The sequence below is a fragment of the Chelonia mydas genome, chromosome 1 (genome assembly GCF_015237465.2).
Source record: "Chelonia mydas isolate rCheMyd1 chromosome 1, rCheMyd1.pri.v2, whole genome shotgun sequence".
Taxonomy (NCBI): domain Eukaryota; kingdom Metazoa; phylum Chordata; order Testudines; family Cheloniidae; genus Chelonia; species Chelonia mydas.
The window spans coordinates 257,223,258-257,249,945 of record NC_057849.1 but is presented as its reverse complement, the minus strand read 5'-3'; the positions used below and the strand labels follow the sequence as shown (position 1 = coordinate 257,249,945).

Here is a 26,688-nt window from a genome sequence, read left to right as displayed (position 1 = left end):
AGGTTGCCTCCCTCACTCAGTAAGGGGCCCACGCTTTCCTTGACTTTCTTCTTGTTGCTGACATACCTGAAGAAACCCTTCTTGTTACTCTTAACATCTCTTGCTAGCTGCACCTCCAGGTGTGATTTGGCCTTCCTGATTTCACTCCTGCATGCCTGAACAATATTTTTATGCTCTTCCCTGGTCATTTGTCCAATCTTCCACTTTTTGTAAGCTTCTTTTTTGTGTTTAAGATCAGCAAGGATTTCACTGTTAAGCCAAGCTGGTCGCCTGCCATATTTACTATTCTTCCTACACATCTGGATGGTTTGTCCCTGTAACCTCAATAAGGAGGTTTAAAATACAGCCAGCTCTCCTGGACTCCTTTCCCCCTCATGTTATTTTCCCAGGGCATCCTGCCCATCAGTTCCCTGAGGTTGTCAAAATCTGCTTTTCTGAAGTCCAGGGTCTGTATTCTGCTGCTCTCCTTTCTTCCCTGCGTCAGGATCCTGAACTTGACCATCTCATGGTCACTGCCTCCCAGGTTCCCATCCACTTTTGCTTCCCCTACTAATTCTTCCCGGTTTGTGAGCAGCAGGTCAAGAAGAGCTCTGCCCCTAGTTGGTTCCTCCAGCACTTGCACCAGGAAATTGTCCCCTACACTTTCCAAAAACTTCCTGGATTGTCTGTGCACCGCTGTATTGCTCTCCCAGCAGATATCCGGGTGATTGAAGTCTCCCATGAGAACCAGCGCCTGCGATCTAGTAACTTCCGTTAGTTGCTGGAAGAAAGCCTCATCCCCCTGATCCAGTGGTCTATAGCAGACTCCCACCTCAACATCACCCTTGTTGCTCACGCTTCTAAACTTAAACTAGAGACACTCAGGTTTTTCCGCAGTTTCATACCGGAGCTCTGAGCAGTCATACTGCTCTTACATACAATGCAACTCCCCCATCTTTTCTGCTCTGCCTGTCCTTCCTGAACAGTTTATATCCATCCATGACAGTACTCCAGTCATGTGAGTTATCCCACAAAGTCTCTGTTATTCCAATCACATCATAATTCCTTGACTGTGCCAGGACTTCCAGTTCTCCCTACTTGTTTCCCAGGCTTCTTGCATTTGTGTATAGGCACTTGAGATAACTTGCTGTTTGTCCTGCTTTCTTAGTATGAGGCAGGAGCCCTCCACTTTCGCGTTCTCCTGCTCATGCTTCCTCCCGGTATCTCACTTCCCCACTTACCTCAGGGCTTTAGTCTCCTTCCCCTGGTGAACCTAGTTTAAAGCCCTCCTCACTAGGTTAGCCAGCCTGCTTGCAAAGATGCTCTTCCCTCTCCATTAGGTGGAGCCCGTCTCTGCCTAGCACTCCTCCTTCTTGGAACACCATCCCATGGTCAAAGACTCCAAAGCCTTCTCTCCGACACCACCTGCGTAGCCATTCGTTGACTTCCACAATTCAACAGTCTCTACCCAGGCCTTTTCCTTCTACGGGGAGGATGGACGAAAACACCACCTGCGCCTCAAACTCCTTTATCCTTCTTCCCAGAGCCACATAGTCTGCCGTGATCCGCTCAAGGTCATTCTTGGCGGTATCATTGGTGCCCACGTGGAGAAGCAGGAAGGGGTAGCGATCCAAGGCCTTGATGATTCTCGGCAGTCTCTTTGTCACATCGTGAATCCTAGCTCCTGGCAAGCAGCAGACTTCTCGGTTTTCCCGGTCGGGGCGGCAGATAGATGACTCAGTCCCCCTGAGGAGAGAGTCCCCGACCACCACCACCAGCCTCCTTCTCTTGGGAGCAGTGGTCATGGAACCCCCATCCCTACGACAGTGCATCTCATGCCTTCCAATCGGCGGAGTCTCCTTCTGTTCCCTTCCCTCAGATGTATCATCTAGTCCACTCTCCGCAGTAATACCTGTGGAGAGAACATGAAAACGGTTGCTTACCTGTATCTGCGCTGCTAGTACATGGACGCTCTCCTTTCTTTTTCAGGAGGTGACATGTTGCCAAATTTCTTCACCGTCCTCCTGAAGTAATGCAGCAGACCCTTAATGAAAATCAAAAAGTGCAGGAGTGGCAGGAGAGTGAAAGGAGGGTCCGCCAGCAGAATGCGGAACGCCGGCACCAAAGCATGGAGCGGCTGCTAAGCATTATGGAGCACCAAGTGGATTCGATACAGGCGCTCGTAGCTATGCAGGTGGAGCACTACCGTGCCCGCCCCCCCTGCCGCCCTTGTCCCAAAACTCTTTCCTTTGTGCCCCCATGTCACCTCCAACCCACTTTCCCCCACATCCGGGTTCTTATCGCCACCAGCTGCCTCCAACACCTGTAGCTTCACCACCCAGCCCTGCAAACTATGATCCTTACCCACTGCACTCAACCCCCATCACCATGCATTTTAGCCAGCCTGAAGTGCAGCACTCCAGACAGGAAGGCAGAGTATGCTCACGGGACATACGCAAATCTGTGATTGAATCGTTCCCCACTCCACCCCACCCCCTTGCCCTTTCTGTTTCCCAAGCAGTTGTGTTTCTTTTTAATAAATGAATTTTCTTTTAAATAAATGGATTTTTTTGGCTTTGAAAACATTCTTTATTATTGCATAAAGTAAAAGATACCTTAGCCCAGGAAAGCAACAGGCACTGCAAGTCAGTGTAGCAAACACAGATTCCTTCTAACATTGGAACCACTGCTCTTCACTCCCGTGCAGAGCACCAAACATTACTGGTGGCTTTCAGCCTCAAATTGCTCCCTCAAGGCAGCCCTAATCCTTGCAGCCCCGTGCTGGGCCTCTCTAAAAGCCCTGCTCTCTGGCTGTTCAAATTCAGCCTCCAGCTGTTGAACCTCTGAGTTCCATGCCTGAGTGAATCTTTCACCTTTGCCTTCGCAAATATTATGGAGGGTACAGCATGCGGATATAACCGCGGGGATGTTGTCATCGGTCAGGTCCAGCTTCCCATACAGAGAGCGCCAGCGGCCCTTTAAACGGCCAAAAGCATACTCCACAGTCCTTCTACACCGACTCAGCCTGTTGTTGAACTGCTCCTTGCTGCTTTCAAGGCTCCATGTGTAGGGTTTCATGAGCCACGGCATTAAAGGGAAAGCAGAGTCTCCGAGGATCACAATGGGCATTTTGTCTTCCCCTACGGTGATCTTCTGGTCTGGGGAAAAAAGTCCTGGCTTGCAGCTTCCTGAATAGGCCAGTGTTCCGAAAGATGCATGCGTCATGCACCTTTTCTGGCCAGCTGCATTAATGTCAGTGAAATGCCTACGGTGATCCACAAACGCCTGGAGAACCAGAGAGAAATACCCCTTCCAGTTAACGTACTCAGAGGCTAGGGGGCTGGTGCCAGAATTGGAATCTGCGTCCCATCTATTGCTCCTCCGCAGTTAGGGAAACCCATTTGTGCAAAGCCAGCCACAATGTCATACATGTTACCCAGAGTCATGGTTCTTCTGAGCAGGATGCGATTAATGGCCCTGCAAACTTGCATCAACACGATTCCAACGGTCGACTTTCCTGCTCCAGACTGGTTAGCGACTGATCGGTAACTGTCTAGAGTTGCCAGCTTCCAGATTGCAATAGCCACTTGCTTCTCCACCGTCAGGGAAGCTCTCAATCTCGTGTCCTTGCGGCGCAGGGTGGGGGCAAGCTCAGCACACAGTCCCAAGAAAGTGGCTTTTCTCATCCAAAAGTTCTGCAGCCACTGCTCGTCATCCCAGACTTGCATGACAATGTGATCCCACCACTCAGAGCTTGTTTCCTGAGCTCAAAAGCGGCGTTCCACGGTGGTGAGCATGTCTGTGAATGCCACAAGCAATCTCATGTCATATGTGTTACGCTAGTCGACATCATCATCTGACTCCTCCCTGTCAGTTTGTAGCTTAAGGAATAACTCGACTGCCAAACGTGACGTGCTGGCAAGACTCATCAGCATATTCCTCAGCGCTTCAGGCTCCATTCCCGCAGACTGAAAGGGAAGACAGCGCGCGCAGTACAAAAAACATTGCAAGATGGTGCCAAATGTGGGCTGAAGCACAGGGATTGCTGGGATGCAAAGCGATGCATCATGGGGTGTTGGGACAGGACCCAGAATGCCCCACCCCCTTCCCACAAGCCACAGCGCCAGAATGGGAAGAGGTCCTCTGTGGGATAGCTGCCCATAATGCACTGCTCCCAATGCCGCTGGAGGTGCTGCAAATGTGGCCACGCCAGTGTGCTGTGAGCTGTCAGTGTGAATCCATGGCAGTGCTTTCCCTACTGTGCTCTCTGAGGGGTGGTTTAACTCACAGCGCTCTACACCTGCAAGTGTAGCCATGCCCTTAGGCTTTTACACTGTTTGGAGGGTTTTCTAGATTAGATAGGGATTTCCTGCTGAATTTACCTTTTCTTCATAGCTAGCTCACAACTCTTTAAAATGGAAGTTTAGCTTCTGAAAAGCCTTCAGATTGAGGCATGGCTTCAGCACAGCCAAAGTAGTGCAGGGCTGTCTGGCTGCTCAGTCTAGAAGCAGTGCTAAGGAGCAGGAAACTGCCATACCTATTAACTGCATGTGAATGGTCCAGCATAAATTGCCATTACCATGTAAATATTAATGTTAGTAACCATTTTACTGATGATTCTCATATGGAAGCCAGCCAGTCATCCAGTGTGCTTCAGTCTGTGTAGCTGGATATACTACTCGTGTCTTGGATGTTCCAGACATTTGAAAGGGAGTTGCATGAAAGGACAGCTGTGAATTTTAAATATTCACATTTAATCTGATTGTCAATTCAGATTTTGGATAACTGAGGCTCTTAATCTTGTCCTTTACATTACTGTTGTTCAGAGATTAAAGAGGAAAACTCCTCAGTTTGTTTACTCTGTGTAGCTGACAATACTTTAAGATTGTTTTCTCCATAGTAAACTTTCACTGTTTACATGGATTTTTTGCATAATGGGGAAAGATGGCAACTTTTTAGGTGTGAAAATCTGTGTGTAAAACCACAATTGGCAGGTGAACGCGTGCATGTAGTCCCTGAAATTACTTTATTCATTTTAAGAAACTGACTAGATTTCAAGTTGATAATTAACCTTTTAAGACCATATATTGCTATAAAACAAGGGGATCCCTTAAAAAGAGATCAGCAGGGAAGCTGAGTAAATGTGGTTAACTGGAAGATTAGGAAAGGTAAGCAGAATCAAGCTTGTGATCTTTACCCTGCTTGAAAATGTGGGGATTGAATTACCAATAGGTTGAGGATGCTGACCTGATAGATGGCTAGAGGGCAGGAGGAGGGTGATCACGCTCAGTAGCACGGCTAGCAAGCAGACTCAGCAATGATTGTGTTGAGGAGAAGAAAATGCCATATGAGTTTTTAACCCAGTGGGTGTACTGGGTTTGAATGACTAGTGTTGGGTTTGAATTGAACTCAGCTGAAAATGAATTCTAACGAAGATCTAGAAATAACATTGGTTTTAAATGTAGAGATACCATCTACAGCAAGGGAGGTGGGATAGTTCACTGTATAATAAGTACCAAACTTGTGTTCTCTGTCCCTTCAGCAGGTTGCCATCACGAAAGCCAAAGTGGATTTCTCCGGTGTGATGTGCCTGCCCCCTTCCGCCATTGCTGGAAATGGGCTGGACGGAGGAGGGGCTGGCGAAAATGATGATGAACCGGTGTTGGTGTCGCTTTCTGCGGCACCAAGCCCCCAGAGCGAAGCTGTTGCTAATGAGCTGCAGGAGCTCTCCCTGCAGCCCGAGCTGACCCTGAACCTTCACCATGGCCGAAACCCCAATCTCCCTCCGTTAAGTGAGAGGAAGAATGGTAAGTAGCACAGTTATCTGTGATGTCTTTGTTCCTGGTAATCCGGCTTCAGACGATACAGCAAGTTGACATGGCACATGCTTTGAATACAGTGCCACTTACATTTATAATATATAATTAATATGAACAGTTTGTAATCCAGAGCAGGTATAACTATGAGAAACTGAGGCAGAGCAGAAGAAGATTGACTTCTAAGGAGAAGGATTGGTGACTTGTGTTGGCTTTTGAAGTCCCAGAGGACTCTAACAACGAATGCTTGTGGGTTATTGCCCTGTGTAATTGGCAGAATAACTATCCCATGCTGTGTGGTGGTTAAGAATTGTGCAAAACCAAAAGATGAAAGCAAAGGAAGTGTCATCTCATCTTTAGGCTATCCTCTTGGAGCTGGTATTCTCTTGGAGCTGGTGACTCTTCTATGAGTCGTGTTTGCCTGTGTTCCGTCAGTGAGAAATCTTTCTTGCCATGACTGGCTAAAATGGCCAGTTAAGTTTATTAAAGTTGTGAAGGATCCTGAATTCAGAAACAGCAGATGAGCTAAGCCTGACTTTGTGTGGACGCATCACCTAGGGCCTGATTCTGCAAGGTACAGTTGATGCTGAATGCTCAACCCTCATTGACACCTTTTTGTTTATAATTGCAGCCCAACAAATCTCAAAGTGGGAAACTTGAAATGGCTGTGGAGGCCATTGCTCAACATTTGGGGGAAAATGACTCCTAATTAACTGTGGTGGGTTAATTTGGGGCAGGGAGACTTTCAGGATGGATAAAAAAATTGATTAAAGAAAAAATATGCATTTTTTTTGGGTTTAAATTAAATACAGGTTTATTTTAAAAATGTATTTAAAATTACATGGGTTTTCAACTTTATATTTAAATACCTAAGCTGCTTATCTATTAAAATAATTTAATTTAAATACAGAAAATAATACTATGCAGTACATGTTTGCTGCAAAGTTTTAAAGAACTTACTGGCTAAGCACCTGGAACCAGTTTGTTGAATTGCTAAATCAGCTTTTGAGAGCAGTAGCCTCTTTTGGTGGTGCCAAGAGAATATTTTCTTTTTCAGTTTATTCGACTAGTTCAGTTCAGTGACTAGTTCATCCAAAGTTAAGAAAACTATTGGATGTTGAAAAGTAGGAAAGCTTGTTTTCCTCTTCCAATCTATAAATTAAAAATCTGAGTGTGAAGATGAAATTGTCTAGTTTTAAAATCTTGAAGGATCGTAACCAGAAACAGCTTACAATTCTCTAACTGTAAATAATACTTCCTTTGTTGAACAAATCAGTTTGTTTTAAATACAAAACATGTTTTAATAAACTTTTTGATAAATGTTTTTATGTATCTATTACACTTAAAGTTGTTTTATTTAATACAAAAATTTAGATGTTTTTATGCATTTTAAATTGAATTTTAATTTAATCCAAAGAGAATTTGGCCCAAATGACAAGTAATAAATTAATCACCTAGTAAGAAAGAAAATGTGCATCACTCACCATTTTCTAAGATGATAAAAATGTAAAATGTAAGAATCTGAATAAATGTAAATTAAGCTATGCAATAGTTTAAATAAATGCATATAGATACACTATCTTCGTGGTTAGCAAAAAGAAGCACCAAATTTAGTGTAGTGGTTTTATTTAGATTTCAGAGTAGCAGCCGTGTTAGTCTGTATTCGCAAAAAGAAAAGGAGTAGTAGTGGCACCTTAGAGACTAACCAATTTATTTGAGCATAAGCTTTCGTGAGCTACAGCTCACTTCATCGAATGCATCCGATGAAGTGAGCTGTAGCTCACGAAAGCTTATGATCAAATAAATTGGTTAGTCTCTAAGGTGCCACTACTACTCCTTTTCTTTTTGGTTTTATTTAGTTGCAAATCAACATGTTTTAATGGATACCAACCAGTTAGAATCAGTCTTTCTTTAGAAAAACAACTAAAATCTACAAATGTGGAATGTGATTAAAATCAGTTATTTCAATCAAGGTTTCCTGCTTCCTGATTTAAATCATGATTAAAATTGATGATTTAAGTCAATGTACTCTGCTTTTTGAGCTTATCCATTTTTTTGACTCAGGAAAGCTGGGAGTGCCTTTCTCTGGAGGCTAACCCAATTACCTGTGTAACCTAGAGGGGTTTTCCTTAGCAACAAAAGTAAATCTCTTAAATGGGACAGGAAGGAAGGCAAGGGGAATTATTCATCCCAGCCCTTTCCCCTTATGCTGTGGTTACAGTGTCCGCAGTTGAATATATTCCAATGGAGGTTATGTTCTATTTCTTGAGGCACGTCTCCTTGAGGTACAGCACTTAAGGATTGAGTCTATAGCTATATCACTGCGGGCTGTCATGTACTTAGCACAAACAAGTTAAACAGGGTTGGGTCTGGAAAGTACGTGAATGGAAGCACCTCTCCACCCACATTTTTCCTCAAGGGGAAACTAAAGGTACTGCAGGAAATGGTGTTAGTGATTGATTATGTGGTTCTCTGTAGGGTTGATACTGAAACAGTATCCAGCGTGATGGGGGGAATTATGTTGCTGGAGGGTGCTATCTTTCAGACAAGACATAAAGTCCAGTGTCTATAGATGGTCATGTTCACTAAAGATAACTTGTAATATTTTCCTAAGAACTACAAATGTTAGTCCTGGTGACGGGTGAGATTCCCAAGTTGGGTAACCTAAATACTTAAATTCCCCTTATAATTTCAGATGTATTCAATATTCTTTGCTCCTAAAGCTGTGGTTTGTTGCTGCGTGCGTCTGAACAGCTGCTGTGTTTCATTTGTGGGCAAAGTGATCTGGGTGTGTATTTAACACTAATGCATGCACACACCCATTCTGCCTATAAGATACTGTAGGATGAAAGCTGTTACATAAATACAAGTATCTACAAACTGTGTCAATGTAAAAGGACACCCTGTTTAATGGTTCATGAGTCTCTGCAATGAATGATTTTGCTTGTGACATAATATATTAATGCATCTTAGATCAATAAATTTGTTCTTTAAAAATGTCTTTATAGAAGATATTTAAAATGGAGTTCTTAGTGACATTGATGGGATATTGATATTGATGATAGATATTGACCACTGTAGTTAGTTGTTTATGTAGGTGTGACTCTATTTCCAGTTATACCTTTTGTTTTAAACGCTGATCAAAAAATCTCAGCTGTTCTGCCAGTTGGGTTGACATTTGATTGCCTGAACATTCCTTAGCTTTATCAAATTGACTAGGGAAAAATGCCATGTGCAATGGAACTGCTTCTGTGACAGCTGACCAAACCCAAGATATTGAGCAGTGGGTAGGGAGTGGCGGAGAGATCTTAAAATGACAGAGAAATGTTGGAGGTGCCTGTGTGTGTTGAAAGGGTGTATTCCATTTGCAGTTTCAGACAGGCACTGCTGACTCAGAGCTGAGCTAACTACTCGTGTCTAGTGGCCTTCTAACAGGGGTTAAGCCTTTGTGTTCCTTAAGCTTACAAAAGACTCTCTTTTTCTCTTTACTAGTAGATGTTTATAGGAATAAATGTTGCATGTGCAGTTACACTAAACAACCATTACTAGGACTAATCCATGTGCTTCAGGGCATAAATTGATCATTTGTCGAGGTCGAGAAGAGACTTCTCTACACAGTATAGTATTGCACAATTTAAATGCATAATGGGAGTTTACGCTTTTCTCTGAAGCATTTGGCATTGGCTGCTCTTGGGAACCTGGACTAAGAGAATCCTGGACTAAATACATAATCAGTCTGTTCTAGTGTGGCAGATTCTATGTTCTTACTGCTGCAGAACTGAAATGCAAGAGACTATCAGTTTGTGTCCAATTTTTCCAAATCAGAGAGGTTCCTCTCTAGATTTTTCTGAACTTTATTACAATTACAAATGATCTTTGTGAACCTCGCAGTGAGAAGATCTTTGGATGTCCTAGCACCCATAATCATGGTATCTGAGTGCCTTTCCCAGCCCTAAAGGCAAAAGATCAGACTTAAGAATTTCATGCAAGTTGGTCACTTTTTTCTAAGTGAACTCCTTGTTTAGCTTTTAATTTCAGTCACATGAGAATGATTACCTCATCCTATTCTTGGCCTCTACCCACTGACCAGTCTAGTCACTAGAAGTCGTCATCTCTCTGTCCTGAGGCCATGTAAAGTGTTCTGGAAGGAGTCTGAGGCTGTCCTGGTTTTTTCTTTCATTGTCTGAATGGCTCTGCATTCAGTTATGTCATTCAGAAGATCACTGCCGCTACAAGTTTGGACAGAACTTGCAGTTGCTTGTCATATTTTTGGTTTGAGTTTGGGATGCTTGCACTCTACAGAACGCCAGGGGCATCTGGGGGGAGAGACTCTACTGGTTGGAATGTGTGGAGTTTCAGTGTGGTGACTATACTTCTTGTAACAGGCATGTATGTGCTTCAGGTATCTGAGAGCTTTCACTGTGCAGTATAGTGAACGGTTTACAAAACATGGAATTAATTTTTTGCCGCACTGGCTAACGTAGACTGGACTCTGCTAGACATTGCAACATAAGCATCCTGTAAATCGTTTTGAGGGGCTCAAACACATTTGTTCCTACACTTACACAGTTTTTAAATTATAGGTGTTAATATCTTAGATAAAAAGAAAAGGAGTACTTGTGGCACCTTAGAGACTAACCAGTTTATTTGAGCATGAGCTTTCGTGAGCTACAGCTGTAGCTCACGAAAGCTCATGCTCAAATAAACTGGTTAGTCTCTAAGGTGCCACAAGTACTCCTTTTCTTTTTACGAATACAGATTAACACGGCTGTTACTCTGAAAAATATCTTAGATGTACTGAATAGCGTTCAGCTTCATTTAGGGAAAGGTGCTGGTGGATGTTCCTGTATTAGCACTCTCTCTACCCCTGATCAGAGCAATATTTGTTACAACAGATTCAGAAATGGTTGTCAAGCATAGTTTGCAAACACCTTGTTAAGCTTTTTAACTTACTTTTAGCTAGCACAGTTTCAGTATCCAGCACGTATATTATTTTCTTCAGAACAATCATGCCATAAACTATCCCCTTTAACAAGTCTTGTGGCTTGTGAACATGTTTTTAAGAGGGTGGAGTTTGCATATGCCAACAGCAATTGGGATTAACACTGAACACTGTCATGATATTACAGGGGACATGGTCTTTGTAAAACAGTCGCTCCAAGTTTATTTATTTATTCTAGAGTGGGTAGTGCTTTGGGGGTTGCCCTCAATCCCTGTATTTGGTTATCAGGTGATAGTTGTTGCCTTATTTTGTACTTAAATGTGGAAAGTACACTAAGGATGTTGTAACAGTCACACACCAAAGGCAGGAAATTCATAGTTCTGTTTGATTTGTCCTTCACACACATTCCAAGTGGGCTTGCAGTCCCCTCACAGTTGTGTGAGTAAAAGGAATGGTATGTTGGTATAAGAACAACCAGTCTGCCTTGGATAGATTTAACAGAGAAATTGTTAGTTACATGTCTTAAAAGATTGTGCCTTGCCCAAACATTTCTCATGCTTTTTTGAGGCCCAGATCTTGCTGGAAATGTTGGACTAATATTGATGGGGATTACAGTACAGCACAGAAATTAGTCTTTTGGAATAAATCAAGGTTAAAAAATACTGTCAAATAGTGATAAGGGCAAAGTAAACAGGCAGTTAAAAGTAGTTAGTGAAGGCTGTCTTTACCATTAATGCGCTGGCTTCTTTATCAAGCTTACTCTCAACATCAGGTTTTGTTTGTTTCTACTGAAGACAGCATGATTTTTTTTAAACTCCCCCCCCCCCCCGTTTATGCTATTGCTCTCTACTTTTTCCTCCTTCCTCTCTTCTCTTTCCCCTCTGAGGTATCAAGGTGACATTGTGTGTAACCCTGTGGTTATTTAAAACAGTCCTTGTTAATACATGGAAATGGCTCTCTAAATAAGCCAGGCCCAGAGCTGGGAATTGATCGTTTTGGCCATTTCTTCATCCTGGTCATCATATTAATCATGGCTGTATAATTGCTTATCTAAATATGTATAGACATAGTTTATTTCCCTGGTTAGCAAAAAGAAACTCCAAGTGTATTGTAAAGGCTATATTAAGTGCAAATAAAATGTTTCAGTGGTTACCAATGAATGAGTGTCAGCCGTTCCTTAGAATAAAAATTACAAATGCAAAACATGATTAAAACCAACAATTTAAATCAAGGTTTCCTGCTTGCTGATTTAAATAGTGATTAAAATTGGTGGTTTAAATCGCTTTGATTTTAAATCAGTCCACCCTGCAACTACCTATCTGTGTTAGTTTGGTAGGGGAATGTGAACACCAGTAATGGCACCTGAGTGTGGAGTAACTTCTAGGGTGCAAAATAGTGCTTTTCCTTGGAAGGGCTTTCTGAAGGGGAAGGGAACTGTTTCTCTCATTCTTCCCTCCTCTTTCCCCCAAAAAAAGGAAACACAAAGCATTTTTGTTGACAAACTAGGCGTCTCTCCCTTTGCTTATTGTGGATGTTCAGGTTTAAGATATTCTTCTATGAGTGGGCCCTGGATAAATTGTCAAGGTTCAGTTCCCTACTTCAGCTCCTCACTGTGTATGCTTATTAAGTAAAATCCTAGCCTTAAGGCCCGCATTATTGTGTATGGACTGGTAGAACTGCCAATTAAGGTTGCTCAATGCTTCCCATTATAAGACACTATTTTCAGTTGCTGTAACTTTGCCAAATTTGAAACAGACTGAAATTTTCCATGCTGAGTGTCTTCCACTGGCTGAATTTGGAATGTTCACTATTTTCTGAGAATGAGGCTAGAGAAAAATGTTTGTTTTTTCAATGTTTTAAAAAAAATTCTTGGTTACCTTTTCTTTGGAAAGCTGTAGTGCTCCCATGTTTTGGAGCAGGGACTTGCAATTTGTCAAAGGGTGGCCAGTCAAAGGTCAAAGTTGTGTGCCTTTTTGCCATTTCCATGAAAATCTGCCCTAATAAGACTAAATTATAAGCCTTTGAAAAATCGCAGTTTCCATGAGATCAGTAAAGATTTGCTGGAGTTTAACAACTAATAATCCTTGAGCCTCTCACAGCTTCTGTGGGTGATCAGGCTATACATACACCAGTCCCTCCGAGTGACTGAGGCCATGTCTATACTACCACTTATGTCAGCAAAACTTATGTTGCTCAGAGGTTTGAAAAAAACCACACCCCTGAGCCAGAGAGCTGCTACACAAGTGATCTTACAATGGCAAGGGGACTGGGATCAGCAACTTGAGTGGAGACTGGGACTGAATAGATGAGGAGTCAGTGATGGGGTACAGCTAGGCCAGGCCCAGGTTGGTGGGGATGTGGCAAAGAGGTCAAGCTTGGGGGTTGGGCAGAAGAGTCTGACCAACTAGAGAACTCTACTCTAAGGAGACTGGAATGAAATCCAAAATCCCTGAGTGTCTCCATTCCTCTGCTGTCAGCAAATATCTGTGGAACCCAATGACAGTGTCATCCTCTATAGTGCTGAACTACATAGAAGGTAGCCTACAACTGCTAGCACGTAGCTCATTAGCTCGAGTGGCAGAGATTTGTGTGGTGGATCTAAACGTTTCAACTCTGTGAATCAATCGTGTACATGTGTAAAATGACACGTTTTTCAGTTTGCTTTTTTAAAAGCGTAGGAAATTACACACAAAGCTATTAAAAGAACATTAATAAGATTGCAAAGTTAAGTACTCAAAAGCGAGAAAATGAGGCAATCTTAATCCTGAACCCATGTCCATATGCATTATGATACAGTCTTTAATTGCAGGATTATGTACAAAGTTTTCCGCTGGACCCTGCCTCAGTCAGGGCTCAGAATGGATGCTCATTAAATTAGAAGCTGTTCAATATTTTGTTCTCCTCATTGTCAATGTGTAGTCCCAGGCCTGCCTTACTGCACGCTATTCAAACCTTATTCTGAAGACAGAATTATTAATTTCCTCGTAGCTTTTCTGTGGTGCTTATCATGACAGTAAATGAGTGCTTCACATACATTTAATGAATTTATTTTCACGTTCCCTATGAGATGAGGGGGTGATATTATCTCTGTTTTATACATGGAGAGCTGAGGCATAGAGAGATTAAGATCAGAAGTGTCCATTGACTTTGGGTGCCCAGTTTGAGATGCCTATGAACTGATTTTGTCCAATAGCTGGCTTCATATAGCAATTCATATGCACAACTCCCATTTACTTTAGTTGCAGCTCTGGCTGCTCAGTACTTCAGCAAATCAGACTCCAGAGTCTCAAGTCAGGCACCTGGAAAATGAGGAACATCTGTGAAAAATGTGGTTTAAGTGACTTGCCTGGTATCATACAGGCACTCTGTGGCAGGGTCAGAACCCAGTTTCCTAGAGCAGTATTCAACTGCCATAATTGTGAGGTTGTCCTTTCTCTTCCTGTGATGTTCCACCTTGTTCACTACATTCCTTCAAACTTCTGCAACACACAAGATAAGGTCTTACAGACCACTGCTTCCTTCAATACATAACCCCAATTCATTCCCAGAGCACTGTCCATTCTGTGCACTGAATAAGACAAGATCCTGTGGAAATAATAGTGTGCGATCATGTAACTAAAGACTGCATAAGCCTTATCATGTACCAGGCCGAATTAAGTTTGCATAGCAAACTTCATTTTGGCATTTCCTAACTTTTGAATGCTTGACTTTGCAACCTTAATGTTCTTTTAAGGGTGTGCATGTGAGAGAGAATATAAGCCTTGAAGCTAGGACTGCATAGATCAGTGGTTCTCAAACTAGGGGCGCTGCTTGTTTGGGGAAAGCCCCTGGCGGGCCAGGCTGGTTTGTTTACCTGCCGCGTCTGCAGGTTCGGCCGATCGCGGCTCCCACTGGTTTGCCGCTCCAGGTGAATGGGGGCTGCGGGAAGCGGTGCGGGCCGAGGGATGTGCTGGCCTCCCTTCCTGCAGCCCCCATTGGCCTGGAGTGGCGAACCGCAGCCAGTGGGAGCCGCGATCGGCTGAACCTGCTGATGCGGCAGGTAAACAAACCGGCTCGGCCTGCCAGGGGCTTTCCCTGAACAAGCAGTGCCCCTAATTTTAGAACCACTGGCATAGATGGTATTTAGGTGAGCATGGTGCCTTAAAGTCAAAAGGCCTAAATTATGTGTTGTGATTTAGTCTGTTTATGACACACTGTTGGTGTAAAAAGGATGGAAAACCAACAAACAGCCCTGCTGGAATATCACCTGCAGAAGGGGATTCCCTGGATGGTTTAAATCTGTCATCATGAGACTGTGCTGAATCCTTCACAGACCGAGAAGTGTTGGAGGAGGAGGAGATGTTGCTACAGTCTTCTGCACTTGGCTCTTCTAAGATGTTGTGCAGCCATTAGGGGACCATGACATGAGAGTAAAAGCAGCTTTGAGATCGGTTTAATTTAGGGCATAGAGGTGGGGGTAAATAGCAGTGGGTACCTCCCGCACGTGGATTCTGGGGGCACCAACTACAAGGATCCTGCTTTGCATTAATGTAGTCCTGTTTGAAGAGGACTATGTTAACGTGCACTATGAACCTTTTAGTTTGTACCCAAGTGTCCACACAGGGGAGTTACAGCACATCACTGTGGTGCATAGTAGTATTAGGTCAAACTGCAGGGCAACATAGACTTGCTGTTAAACAGGGATAAGGGCCCAGAATGTAGGAGGTGCAAAGGCACCTTTGCAAATTCAGGTACTCCTCAGCTGAAAAAAGCTCTGCCAGAATAGAGACTCTGGCCTAACCCAAAGAACTTGAAGTCTAAAGGTGGGACCATGCCACTGTCTGTTTGGTGCCTAACATGTTTTTGATCCTGGTATAAGAAATAAATATAATAATTACTTACTGTCAGATGACCTAATGAGAAACACCACAAGCCATGGGGGAAAATGAAGATGGGGAAACAAGGGAGTGCTGCTCTTGGGACAGAAGAGTTGGAGTTGGTTCATTGCTAATTTAAATTATCTTAATCAAGTTACTTGAGACACTCTGTTCAGGGATCAAAATTGAAGTTCACTTCTGGTTGGGAGCCAGAGTTGCCCACTGAGTGAAAATTATCCAATCTACTGTCCTAATTATCAGGAAATATTCAACTATAAAAGCCCCAACCCTCCCCTCCCCCCCGACCAGCTATAGTGTATCATCTGAGCATGGGAAACATGGTTTAGTTTTCTACTTCTTCAGCGGAAATGAGGATTAAAGGGAGGCCATAGTCTGGAATGGAAAAGATTGGAGGTGGGGGGAAGAAAGAATACATTTTTAAAAACTGACTTTAAAATCTATTTTAAAAAGTTCTAACCCTAGGCTTTTAGTGCCTTGGGCTTAGCAGCCAGCAAGGTGGAGTGGGGGAAACATTGCCAACTTTCTTCATTGATTTTTCTTCCTATTTGTAAGTATGACCAGACTTAATGTGGCAGACATGGGCAGCGTACTGTATTATTTTTAGCTTTGCTCTTTCCAAGTTAAGAATGTCTGTGTTTGTTAATGCAGGGTCTCCTTGTTCTTGGAACGAAACTGCTTCATCATCATAGCCCCTTAGGGGATTCAAAGTTCATATAAAATCTCAGCTTCCTTTCTCAAAAGGGAAAAGCTGTCAGTATGCATTTTTTTGGAGAGTCTCTTCTTTTCTCCCCCCATCCCTCAAACTGCAGCATAGGGCGGAGCTTATTGTTGAAAACCACACATCTTAAGTTCCAGCTTGAGTATTCATTTTCCTACTAGCAGTTAATTGATTTTGGGCTGTCCCAACTTGTCTGTAGAGTGAATAAGCCAAGAACTGTGCAGGGAAAAGGACTGAGTTCTCCGTCACTGGAGTTGATAGCATTCAAGGGTGCTTTGTGGAACGTTTGGACAAGCCTGACGTCAAGATTCCTCTGTCTATTTTTTTTATTTATATTTTTAATCCATTGTTGCTGTTGAGAAGGGGACCAACATGACTCTACTAGAACCAGAGAAGCTGATGATGGCAGTCCAATCAGGTAACACTCCAAACATATCTCATTAGTTAAAAATTGCTAGTGTGCCGGGCAGTTAGTTAGGCAGTGTGAAGGGGGTGCATGATGCTGCATGAAAAACGGACCTAGAGATAGAATTGGGATGACTTCATGTGTTGTTGAAGATAGTGCAAATGGAATGTTACGTTTTGAACAGTTCAGGATTTTAATATGAAGAAATTAATATCTTTCCTTTGTCTTCCCCCCGCTCCATATTTGAATAAATTAAGCTCTTTGGCTCTTGAGAATCAGCAAATACTTGCCAAGCCGAGGGCTGTGTAATAAAGAGACTCCATTTGAGGCAAGCCCACCCACTCTGTTTAACTGTTAGCTGATTTTATTTCAGTTACTTTTTACTTGGTTTTAATGACTGATATAGAAAGTACTGTTGATACCTCTTGGGGAAACTTTGAATTGCATTGTTTTGGAAAAACTCTGCTTCTGTCTTGCACCGCTCCTCACCTTTCCTTTGTAGCTTACAGGATCGCTAGTTTCCCTAAGAGTTAGTGTGTTCTTGTATCATTTTCTCCAAGATGATGTCATCTTCCTTTTGTGATATCACAATTGGCTGCTAGAAATGCTTCAGATGTGGTACAGAATTGTGACTCCAGGGATGAGGATTAGTCATCAAGTTAGATGAGACTTGATACCTACCTATAATAGTATGGTGCGCTTCTCACCTTTTTTTGAGGATCTCAAAACACTTTGCAAATATGAAGTCTCACAGAATGCCTGTCAGGTAAAGTTCCTTCACTTTAGAGATGGAGAAACTGACACGGAGATGGTGACCTTGGGCAGGTCATATACTGAATCAGTGGCACTTAAGATCAGTCTAGAAGTCTTGATTCACAGTAATTTTTAGGCAGTGCCCCTAATAAAGTTAGCTTGATTAAAGTTAGAATAGCTGGATTAAAAAAAAACAAAGTCACACACAGTGATCTCTTCTAAATATGTTTTGTAAAACTTCTTCCTTTTCCACCTTCTGGTCTGGCAGTGGCTCTAAATGTATCTTTCATTATTCTTTCCTCTTTTTTTCTGGTAATTTTATTTTATTTATCGTGTGCATAGTTGTCTAGCCAAGCGATGGCATCTTCAGTGGTGTGTTGCAGTTCTTCTAGGCCACCGCTGAACCTAGTCAGCAGGCATTCATTGACAGAGTGCATCATTGTCTGTGTTGCGCCACAGCTGCACAAGGGGCTGTTGTGAAGGCCCCAGTGATACTGGTTGGCTGCACAGAGACCTTGCCTGGTCCGGATCCTGTTCAACAGAGACCACTGGTGACGGGGCTGATCAAAACAAGGCGGGCAAATTGTGGGGTTGTCGATGAGGGACTGGTTGGGGATTATAACAGATATCCATTCCTCTCGCCAGAGTGTTTCCACCCTGACATCCTGGTGTGGCGGATGAGACCATAATGGATGATGTGATGACAGATGTGCAGCTGGTGGTTTAAAAAGGTCATTGTGCAGCGACAGGCTTGAGTTGGTGCATATTTTCTTCAGTAACCTGCCAGTGGCAACCTCTCATCTGATATGAGGAGGTACAATATTGCTCAGAACTGGAAGCCATGGGAGTAGAGTCAGATGCAGGGTGCCAGAGATGATACGCATGGTGGCACGTAACTGCGTATCCACCAGTTTGGTGTGTGACGATTGACTCCAAACTGGTGCACAGTACTCTGCCACTGAATACGAGGTGGCAAGAGCTGATGTCCGCAAAGTTAGAGCATGAGCACCCCATGACCAAACCTGCCAGTTTGCTAAGAAGATTGTTGCACGTCTTAACTTTAGCTGCTGTCTTTATGTGGGCATGGTAACCCTGTGTGCGGTCTAAGGTGACACCTAGATAGACCGGTTCTACTTCATGCTTTTTTTGGTTAAACACTTTAAAAAACATACAAAGCGATTTCTAAAATAGCTCATGTTGCTTTAGTTTTCTATCATAGTTTGCGCTCTTCCTGTTTTTTAGAGCTTCTCTAAAGTGGTATTGAGTGATCTTCCTTCATCTGATGGCCTTCCTCCCAAAGCGGGAAGAATTTTTCAGTTCTGGCACTTCAGCAAGGGGATTTGATTCTACAGCATGTCCTTGGGAGGTGGAGAGAGAGAGCAGGAGCCTTCTGGGTTGGTGGAATTATGAGCGCTGTCTTATGGGAGATAGTTGCTTCTATCCTTATTCTTAAATGCACAAAAGTTGCTTTTGGCCCTATACTTATTTGGCCATTCTCTAGTGATATACTTTTAATTTGCCATTCTTAGAATCAGTATTTAAGCCCTATAACATGCTTGGTTCTATACAGGACACACATAGCAAGACAGTTCTGGCACTGCAAAAAATGTGTTTACATCAAGCAAGCTAACTTGATGTAAAATCCTAGTGGAGACAAGACACTAGTTTGACCTCAGCTAGCTACACTGAGGTGAAAATACTCTGTGCCTTGTTTCCACTAGGATTTTACATTCTTTTTGTAGTTAAGATAAAGGGCCATGATGATTTACAATCTAGAAGCCCATCTAACTGGATCTGTGCATGGCATCAGCATTGTAGGGAAATTCACAGAATAAAGCAAAGCTTCCTAAAATGAAGAAAGTCCCCTTACGTGCAGATGAAATGATCCTTTTTTCCAAAACTTTTACGGTGGCTCTTCTCCCTTATGCTCCAAATGATGAGAATCTTCTGGGATTTTTTTGTTCGTTCTTAGTTCCTATGATGATTCTTCCTTCATTTAAAGAGTGCTTGAATGTGGCATAAGCTAGAGTCCACTACTGATACCCCTGGGTCATCCAGAAGAATCATGCAGTGATGAGGCAATTCCTTGGTGTTCTTAACCCATGGAATGAGGGATACAAACCGATCACCACTTTATCTGAAATTGCAGTCCTTCCTTTGGCCAGGTCAACCACTGCCTAAAATGATAAGCAGGAAATAGGGAAGTGGGGTGAATTCATACAAATAAAGGTGATGGAAGTGAGCCTGAGAAATGACAAAAGGATGAAGGGTTCAGAGGGGTAGAGTGCAGATGAACTTCAGTGCTTGCTGTAGTGTGGCCCTTGCTAAAGCCTAGGCCTAAGGTAAGGCGCAAAAGAGAAACTACCACTATGCATAAAAGCCACTGACAGAAATGAAATATCTGAGAGGGGGCAACATGAGTAAAATCTGGAGGGATGTGAAGACTAGGGCCTTGTCTACACTGCCAAGTTTTTTTCACCAAAAGGCAGCTGTTGGTGACAAAACAGTGGGAGGTGTACTCACTGCAATGCCACTTTCGGCGACAAAATAAAACCACCTCAACGAGAGTCGTAAGGCTTTTTACTCAAAAGTTTTGTTTTCAAAGCTCCACTGTAGACACGATGCCTGATTTTTTTTAATCACTGTAATTGGCCTTCAGAAGGTTGTCCCAGAATGCCCATCATGACCACTCTGGTCAGCAATTACAACTCCGCTGCCCTGTAGCCAGGTAACCGACTGACCATCTGTCCCTCCTCCTTTAAAGCCCTGTTAATTTTTGAATATCCACTTCCTGTTTGCTCCTGGAGAGCTTACATCGCATCTTCCCAGCTGACCATGGTGGCTACATGCTGCAAATGCTTTCCTGCTTGGACCACTGTGAGTCTGCTCAGTATTTGGAGAGAGGAGGCTGTGTAGTCCCAGCTGTGCTCCAGCCGTAGGAATTTCAATACCTACGGTCAGATTTATCAAAGCTTACATGAAAAGGGCTATGTTCGGGATGTGTTACAGTGCAGAGCAAAAATCAAGGAGCTGAGGCGGCATGCATATCAGAAGGCAAGGGAAGCTAACTGTCACTCCGGTGCTGCGTCCCAGACCTGCTGTTTGTATAAGGAGTTGGACACTATCTTCTGCTGCGACCACACCTCCACTGTCAAGAGCCCAGTGGATATTTTGGTGGGGCTGGAGCCAGAGGAATGTGGGCCTAGCCCTGAGGACGAACTCATTGACAAAGAGGTGGAGGCAGATGACAATGTGCAGCCCACAGCAGGATCGCCTGGTGGTTCATCCAGTCAGGAGCTGTTCTCCACTCCAGAGATGACTCGGCAGTTGCAATCCGGCAAGCAAGAAGCAGGAGAGCAGATCCCTGGTAAGTAGTTTTGCTTTGTGAAGTGTGGGGGTGGGTTGAGGGCATAGACATGTACAAGGCTGGCTTTGTTTCTTCTGTGTGCTTGACATTTCCCTGTGTAGCTAAGCAGTACGGTGGAACAGGTTGTTGATGCACACAGAGATTTCACAGGAATCCTCCAGAGAGATCTCTAGGAAACTTTCCTGCAAATACTTGGCAATCCTCTGCTGAAGGTTCCTTGGCAGAGCTGCTTTGTTCCTTCCCCCATTGAAGGAAACTTTCCCGTGCCATTCTACAGCCACTTCTGCAGGGACCAAAGCAGCAAACAGGCGAGCAGCATAGGGACCAGTGTGGAAGCCGCAAGCATGTCGTAAATGCACTGTTTCTTCCCTGCTTGCCCTCAGGAGTGAGAGAGCAGGCAGAATGACATCCACCCGTGGAAAAGGGTGGGAAAATTTAGAATATTGTCCCTAGTTGACTGCACCACGACTCCTTTTCATATTGATTATCTCCCCATGTACAATGCTCCCCACCCCGGGGTAAACTCACCATGCTTAGGGTGTTCGCCATCATGTGTGTTTTTCAAGGGTCAGTGAGAAAGTGATTGATATGTTGTTAGAGGTGTATTTTACTGCTCTGTTTCAATGCTCTGTGTGTGCTTATGTGTATTGTTCCTTGTGCTTCTGCAGATGTTGGCTTGAGAGGCACCTCCTGCACACTGGTGGAGTGCTTCCCCTGGATAAGAAAGCGCCTGTGACAGAGCAAGGGAAGAACTGTTCCAGGAGGTGATGCAATGCTTTGATGCTGCAAACCGAGAACACAGGCACTGGAGGGAAATCAAAAGGCAAGACAGACAAGAAAATCAGACCTACACTAGGGATGCAATGGAGAGGATGATTAAAGTTATGGAGAAGCAAACTGAGATGCTGCAGTCCCGCATAATGCTCTAGACTGAGCAGATGCGTGCCCACTCTCCCCTTCAGCACATTCAGAACTCTTTCCCATGCCCTCCCCAAACTTCACCCGCAAGTTCCTTTCTGCTCTCTGGGACTTCTCGCTATCCCGTTCACTCCACCCAATGGACACCTTTTCAAATGATAGTTGGACTTAAGCACAGCCCTCCCCTGATACCTCCCTATGTCCCCCTAACCCTCCAACGATATATGTGTCTGTGGTGCTGTATTTTTTTTTGTGTGCAATAAAAGTGAAGATTTTTGAATGATAAATCGTTATTTGTCTCCTGCAAATTGTGATAGCAGATGGCAGCAACAAATACATCAGCAGTTAAATCATTTGCTTACATTGAATCCTAGGCCACAAAAATCACAGGTGCTTCCTTGCACAACTCAATTTCATTAAGCATTGTAGTCCAGAGCATAGCAACATACACTACTGGTTCTCATCTTCAAAGTGTTGTCTCAAAGCCTTCCTGATTTGAATAGCCTCCTGTTGTGGCCCTCTACTAGCCCTGGTAGCTTGCTGCTCAAAATCAGCTGCCAGACGTTCTGCCTCAGCAGTCCACACTGAGCAAACTTTTCACCCTTACCTTCACAAATATTGTGCAACGTGCAACACGTGGCTATGACCTTGGGAATATTATCCTCAGTGAGGTCTAGTCTGCCATAAAGGCATCGCCAGTGTGCCTTTAATCTGCCAAAGGCACATTCTACGATCATAGTGCACCTACTCAGCCTATTGTTAAACTGCTCCTTACTGCTATCTAGGTTTCCTGTATAAGGCTTTATGAGCCATGGTAGGCAGAGTTTCCCAGAATCACTATGGGCATTACAACATCCCCTATTATTGGTCTGGAACATCTTCTGGTCTGAAAAGAGAGCTCCCGCTTTCAGCTTCCTGTACAGGCCAGTGTTCCAGAAGATACATATGTCATGCACCTTTCTGGATCACCCTGCATTGGTGTTAGTGAAACACCTGCGGTGATCCAAAAGCGCCTGCAACCCCATGGAGAAATACCTTCCTGTTGATGTACTCCGTCGCAAGGTGGTCTGGCCTAAATTGGAATATGCGTGCCATCTATCGCCCCTTCGCTGTTAGGAATCTCCATTTCCGCAAAGCCACTATTTCATGCACATTACCAAGAGTCCCGGTTTTTCGCAGCAGGATGCGATTAATGGCCCTGCACACTTGCGTTAACACAGTTCCAATGGTCGACTTCCCTACTCCAAACTGATTTGCGACTGACTGGTAGCAGTCTGGAGTCACCAGGTTCCACACTGCGATTGCCATGCGCTTCTCCAACAAGAGGGCAGCTCTCATTTGGGTATCCTTGCGCCAGAGGGCTGGGGTGAGCTTAGCACGCAGTTCCAGGAAGGTGGCATTCCTCATCCAGAAGTTCTGCAGCCATTGCTTATCATCCCACATGTGCAGAATGATGTGATCCCACCACTCACTGCTAGTTTTCTGAGCCCAAAAGTGATAGTCCACCATGTGCAGCTGTTTTGTGAAAGCCAAAAGTAATAGTGTTGATCCTATCCAGGTCAGGTAGCACATCAGGCAACTGTGAATCCCATTGAGTTCAGAACTTCAAGATTAACTGCACTGCCATTCGAGATGTGCTACTGACAGCTAGCAGAGCACTGGAGAGCAGTGTGGGATCCATTCTTTCAGACAGATGACGAGATGTTGAAAAATGTCATAAATTTTATGTGCACTGAGGTAATGTGCAGATGTGCGCCACCAGTAGAAACAAAATTACTCCAGCCAGGACAGGTTAGGCATTTTAGAACTCATTTCTCAAAGAATTAAATTTAAGTGTAAGAGAGAAATACAAATTATGAAATGCATAGACCAGTCAAAAAACTAAAGTAACACACTTTGAAAGAATAAAATTACAGAGAATATATGTGAATTGAAGGAAATACCAAGAAGTAACAACACCAATAATAAAAGTTTTTCTGTTGGGAGGTGAGTGTGAAAGTCTGTGTGTGTCTTTAAGGCATTCTCACTGACTGCCAGAAGGCTCGTTCAGACCTCAGACCAAGGCAGCTCTCCTGCTCCTGAACCCTGTCCCCGCTCTCCTGCTCTGCAGAGATGAGGTACAGAGGTGGTGGGAGGGGGGAAGACAGAATGTGTGTGTGAGAGAGATTGAGATTCATTGTATGCGCTGGCTGATGGGGAAGTCTCTGAGAGACCATGCGCTGTCTCTCTAAGGCACTCACTCAGCGCCCGGAACACTCGTTCAGACCTCAGACTGCAGCAGCTCTCCTGCTCCTGAACCCTGTTCCTCCTCCCCTGCTCTGTAGAGATAGGGTACAGGGGCAAGGGAGGTGGGGACACCCTGACATTAGCACCCTCCTCCCCCTCCCACTCCTTCGCTCTGCACAGCCAGCAGGAGGGTCCTGGGAGCAGCTGGCCAGGGGCTCCAAGGCAGAGGGCAAGAGCAACAAGGCTGCAAAGCAGCGGGGGAGGGGCATCTGAACACACTGCCGGATGTGCATGGCTCTGCGTATCAGTGCGCTACACTTGAATAACTCCTGCGCGGCCACGCAGCTTAGATGGAACACAGTCCCTGGGGGACACCACTATTTACCTTTCTCCATTTTGAAAACAGACCATTTATTCCTACCCTCTTTGTTTTTAATCAGTTGCTGATCCATGAGAGGACCTTCCCTCTTATCCCATGACTGCTTACTTTGCTTTAAGAGCCTTTGGTGAGGGACCTTGTTTAGGCTTTCTGAAAGTCCAAGTACATTATATTCACATTATATACCCTTGTCCATGTTTGCTCACCCCATCAAAGAGTTTTAATAGATTGGGGAGGCATGATTTCCCTTTACAAAAGCCGCATTGACTCTTCCTCAACAAATCTTGTTCATCTGTGTGTCTGATAATTCTGTTCTTTGCTATAATTTCAGCCAATTTGTCTGGTACTGAAGTTAGGCTCACCTGCTTATAATTGCCAGGATTGCTGCTGGAGACTTTTTAAAAAACTGGTATCATATTAGCTACCTTCCAGTCATCTGGTACAGAAGCTGATTTTAAATGTTAGGTTATGTACCATTTAGTAATTCTGCAGTTTCCTATTTGAGTTCCTTCAGAACTCTTGGGTGAATATCATCTGGTCCTGGTGATTTATTAGGCAATTCAGTTTTGTCATCCAATGAAGTGAGCTGTAGCTCACAAAAGCTTATGCTCAAATAAATTGGTTAGTCTCTAAGGTGCCACAAGTACTCCTTTTCTTTTTGCGAATACAGACTAACACGGCTGCTACTCTGAAACCTGTCAGTGATGTTAGGGTTACCACTGCTATCTTAGCTCATGTCTATCCTCCCCTGTAAACTTGTTAAAATATAAATACACAGTGGATTGATAATTCACAGTCTCCTTGCTCTCACATAGGGTATGTCTACGTAGCAATTAGACACCTGCAGCTGGCCCATGCCAGCTGACTCAGGCTGGTGAGTTTGGGCTAAGGGGCTGTTTAATTCATTTGGGCTTGGGCTGCCCGAGCTCTGGGACATAACCTTGCAGGGTCCTTGTGCTTGGCCTGCAGCCTGTGCCTGAATATCTACACTGCAGTTAAATAGTCCGTTAGCCCAAGCCTGACTCAGCTGACATGGGCCAGTTGCAAGTTTTTAATTGCAGTGTAGAGAACCCATCCGTCGTGTCAGTCTGGCTTGCAAATCAGACAATCCCATAAAAATGTGACTGTGCCCAGCAAATGTGGCTGGGTGGTAAGTCCTGTGTTGCCTTCTACAGGTTACTTTTGGCAGTTTCTCCTGCTCAATAGTGAAATGACTCCTGTGAGGTAACAGTTAAGTCCAGCAATTGAGACAGTGAAGGTTAGTGAAATCTAATATTTTGGGATACTTTAACGTGCTTGTGACACCGTCCCTATTTAAGAGCACTCTTGGCTATTGTAGCAGTTCCTGGTATATTCTTTGTGTTCATTGGGAGTGGGGGAGGTTTGCTTGACTACAAGGTTCTTCAAATCTTTCCTCTGGTTATTACACTTTGCTTCCATAAATTTTCTTCTGTGCTTGCAATTGGATATAGTATTCTTCACTTCCTCTCCTAAGCTGTGTTATGTTGTCCCTGCCCACTGATAAGTGGCTAGCTTCACTCCAGAGCTGGCTGACTGTTCGTGAGAGTGAGTGATCTCTCTAAACAAATTCTATTTTTTTAATCTTCAAGATGAAAAGTGCTAAATAAATAAAAGTTAACTTTATCACAGAATGACCAAATGAACACTGTCCTTTGGATTTTAATGCATTCTCCCGTTCATTCGCTGAGATATTTAAGGAAAACCACCCAAAAAGGTGTCTAGGCAATAGTTAGACTGTTATACTTCTCTACTGGGCCCTTCCCTCTCTACTTACCCTGAGATATGCTGCTGTTATTGACTGATGCTGTTGCACAGACCAGAAATGGGTTATTCTAAACTTTGTTATAAATATAATTTAGATAAACAGAGGTAGCATTCCCCCATATGGTTGGAAGATAAAATGGCTATGGAAGAGTGTTTTAAACTCAGTGTAGAGTAAATATATATTTTTTAAACCATATTTTTCAAAAAAGTTAATTCCCTTGTCTAATCCTCTGTCTGAGCATCTCAGAAGGAAGGAGTGGAATGTTCACTGAAGAGCTACTCGATGCTGACATCTTGAACGGAGCATAACAGTTTATTAAACTGCCATGGAAGACTGTTTTTGGCCTAATGGGCATATATTAAATACCAATCTGTCATACTAGCGAAACAGATACTGATCCAGTTCTCTTGCTCCTCCTCTCCTCTTCCCAAAAAACAAACCAAACAAAGTAAAAAACCTTCTCTCACCTTAAAACAAGTCAAATAAAGTTGCTCTGTGAGGTATCTGGTGCTAAATTTTCT

General features: G+C 43.7%; 1 protein-coding gene across 12 annotated transcripts in view; it reads left to right on the top strand.

Annotated features, from left to right (window-relative positions):
* Positions 1-26,688, top strand: part of MRTFA (myocardin related transcription factor A) — a 172,877-nt gene that overhangs the window by 27,038 nt on the left and 119,151 nt on the right. For 8 of the 12 annotated variants that reach the window (XR_006289908.1, XM_037882161.2, XM_043543848.1 and 5 more), the window contains one exon: positions 5,522-5,786. Coding sequence is in view for 11 of the 12 variants with exons in the window: in XM_037882161.2 (XP_037738089.1) it covers positions 5,522-5,786 (265 nt within the window). In the remaining variant the exon portion in view is untranslated. Of the gene's footprint in view, positions 1-5,521; positions 5,787-16,695; positions 16,751-26,688 lie in introns of those variants that run through there. The other 4 variants (XM_043543849.1, XM_037882172.2, XM_043543844.1 and 1 more) reach the window with 2 other exon arrangements.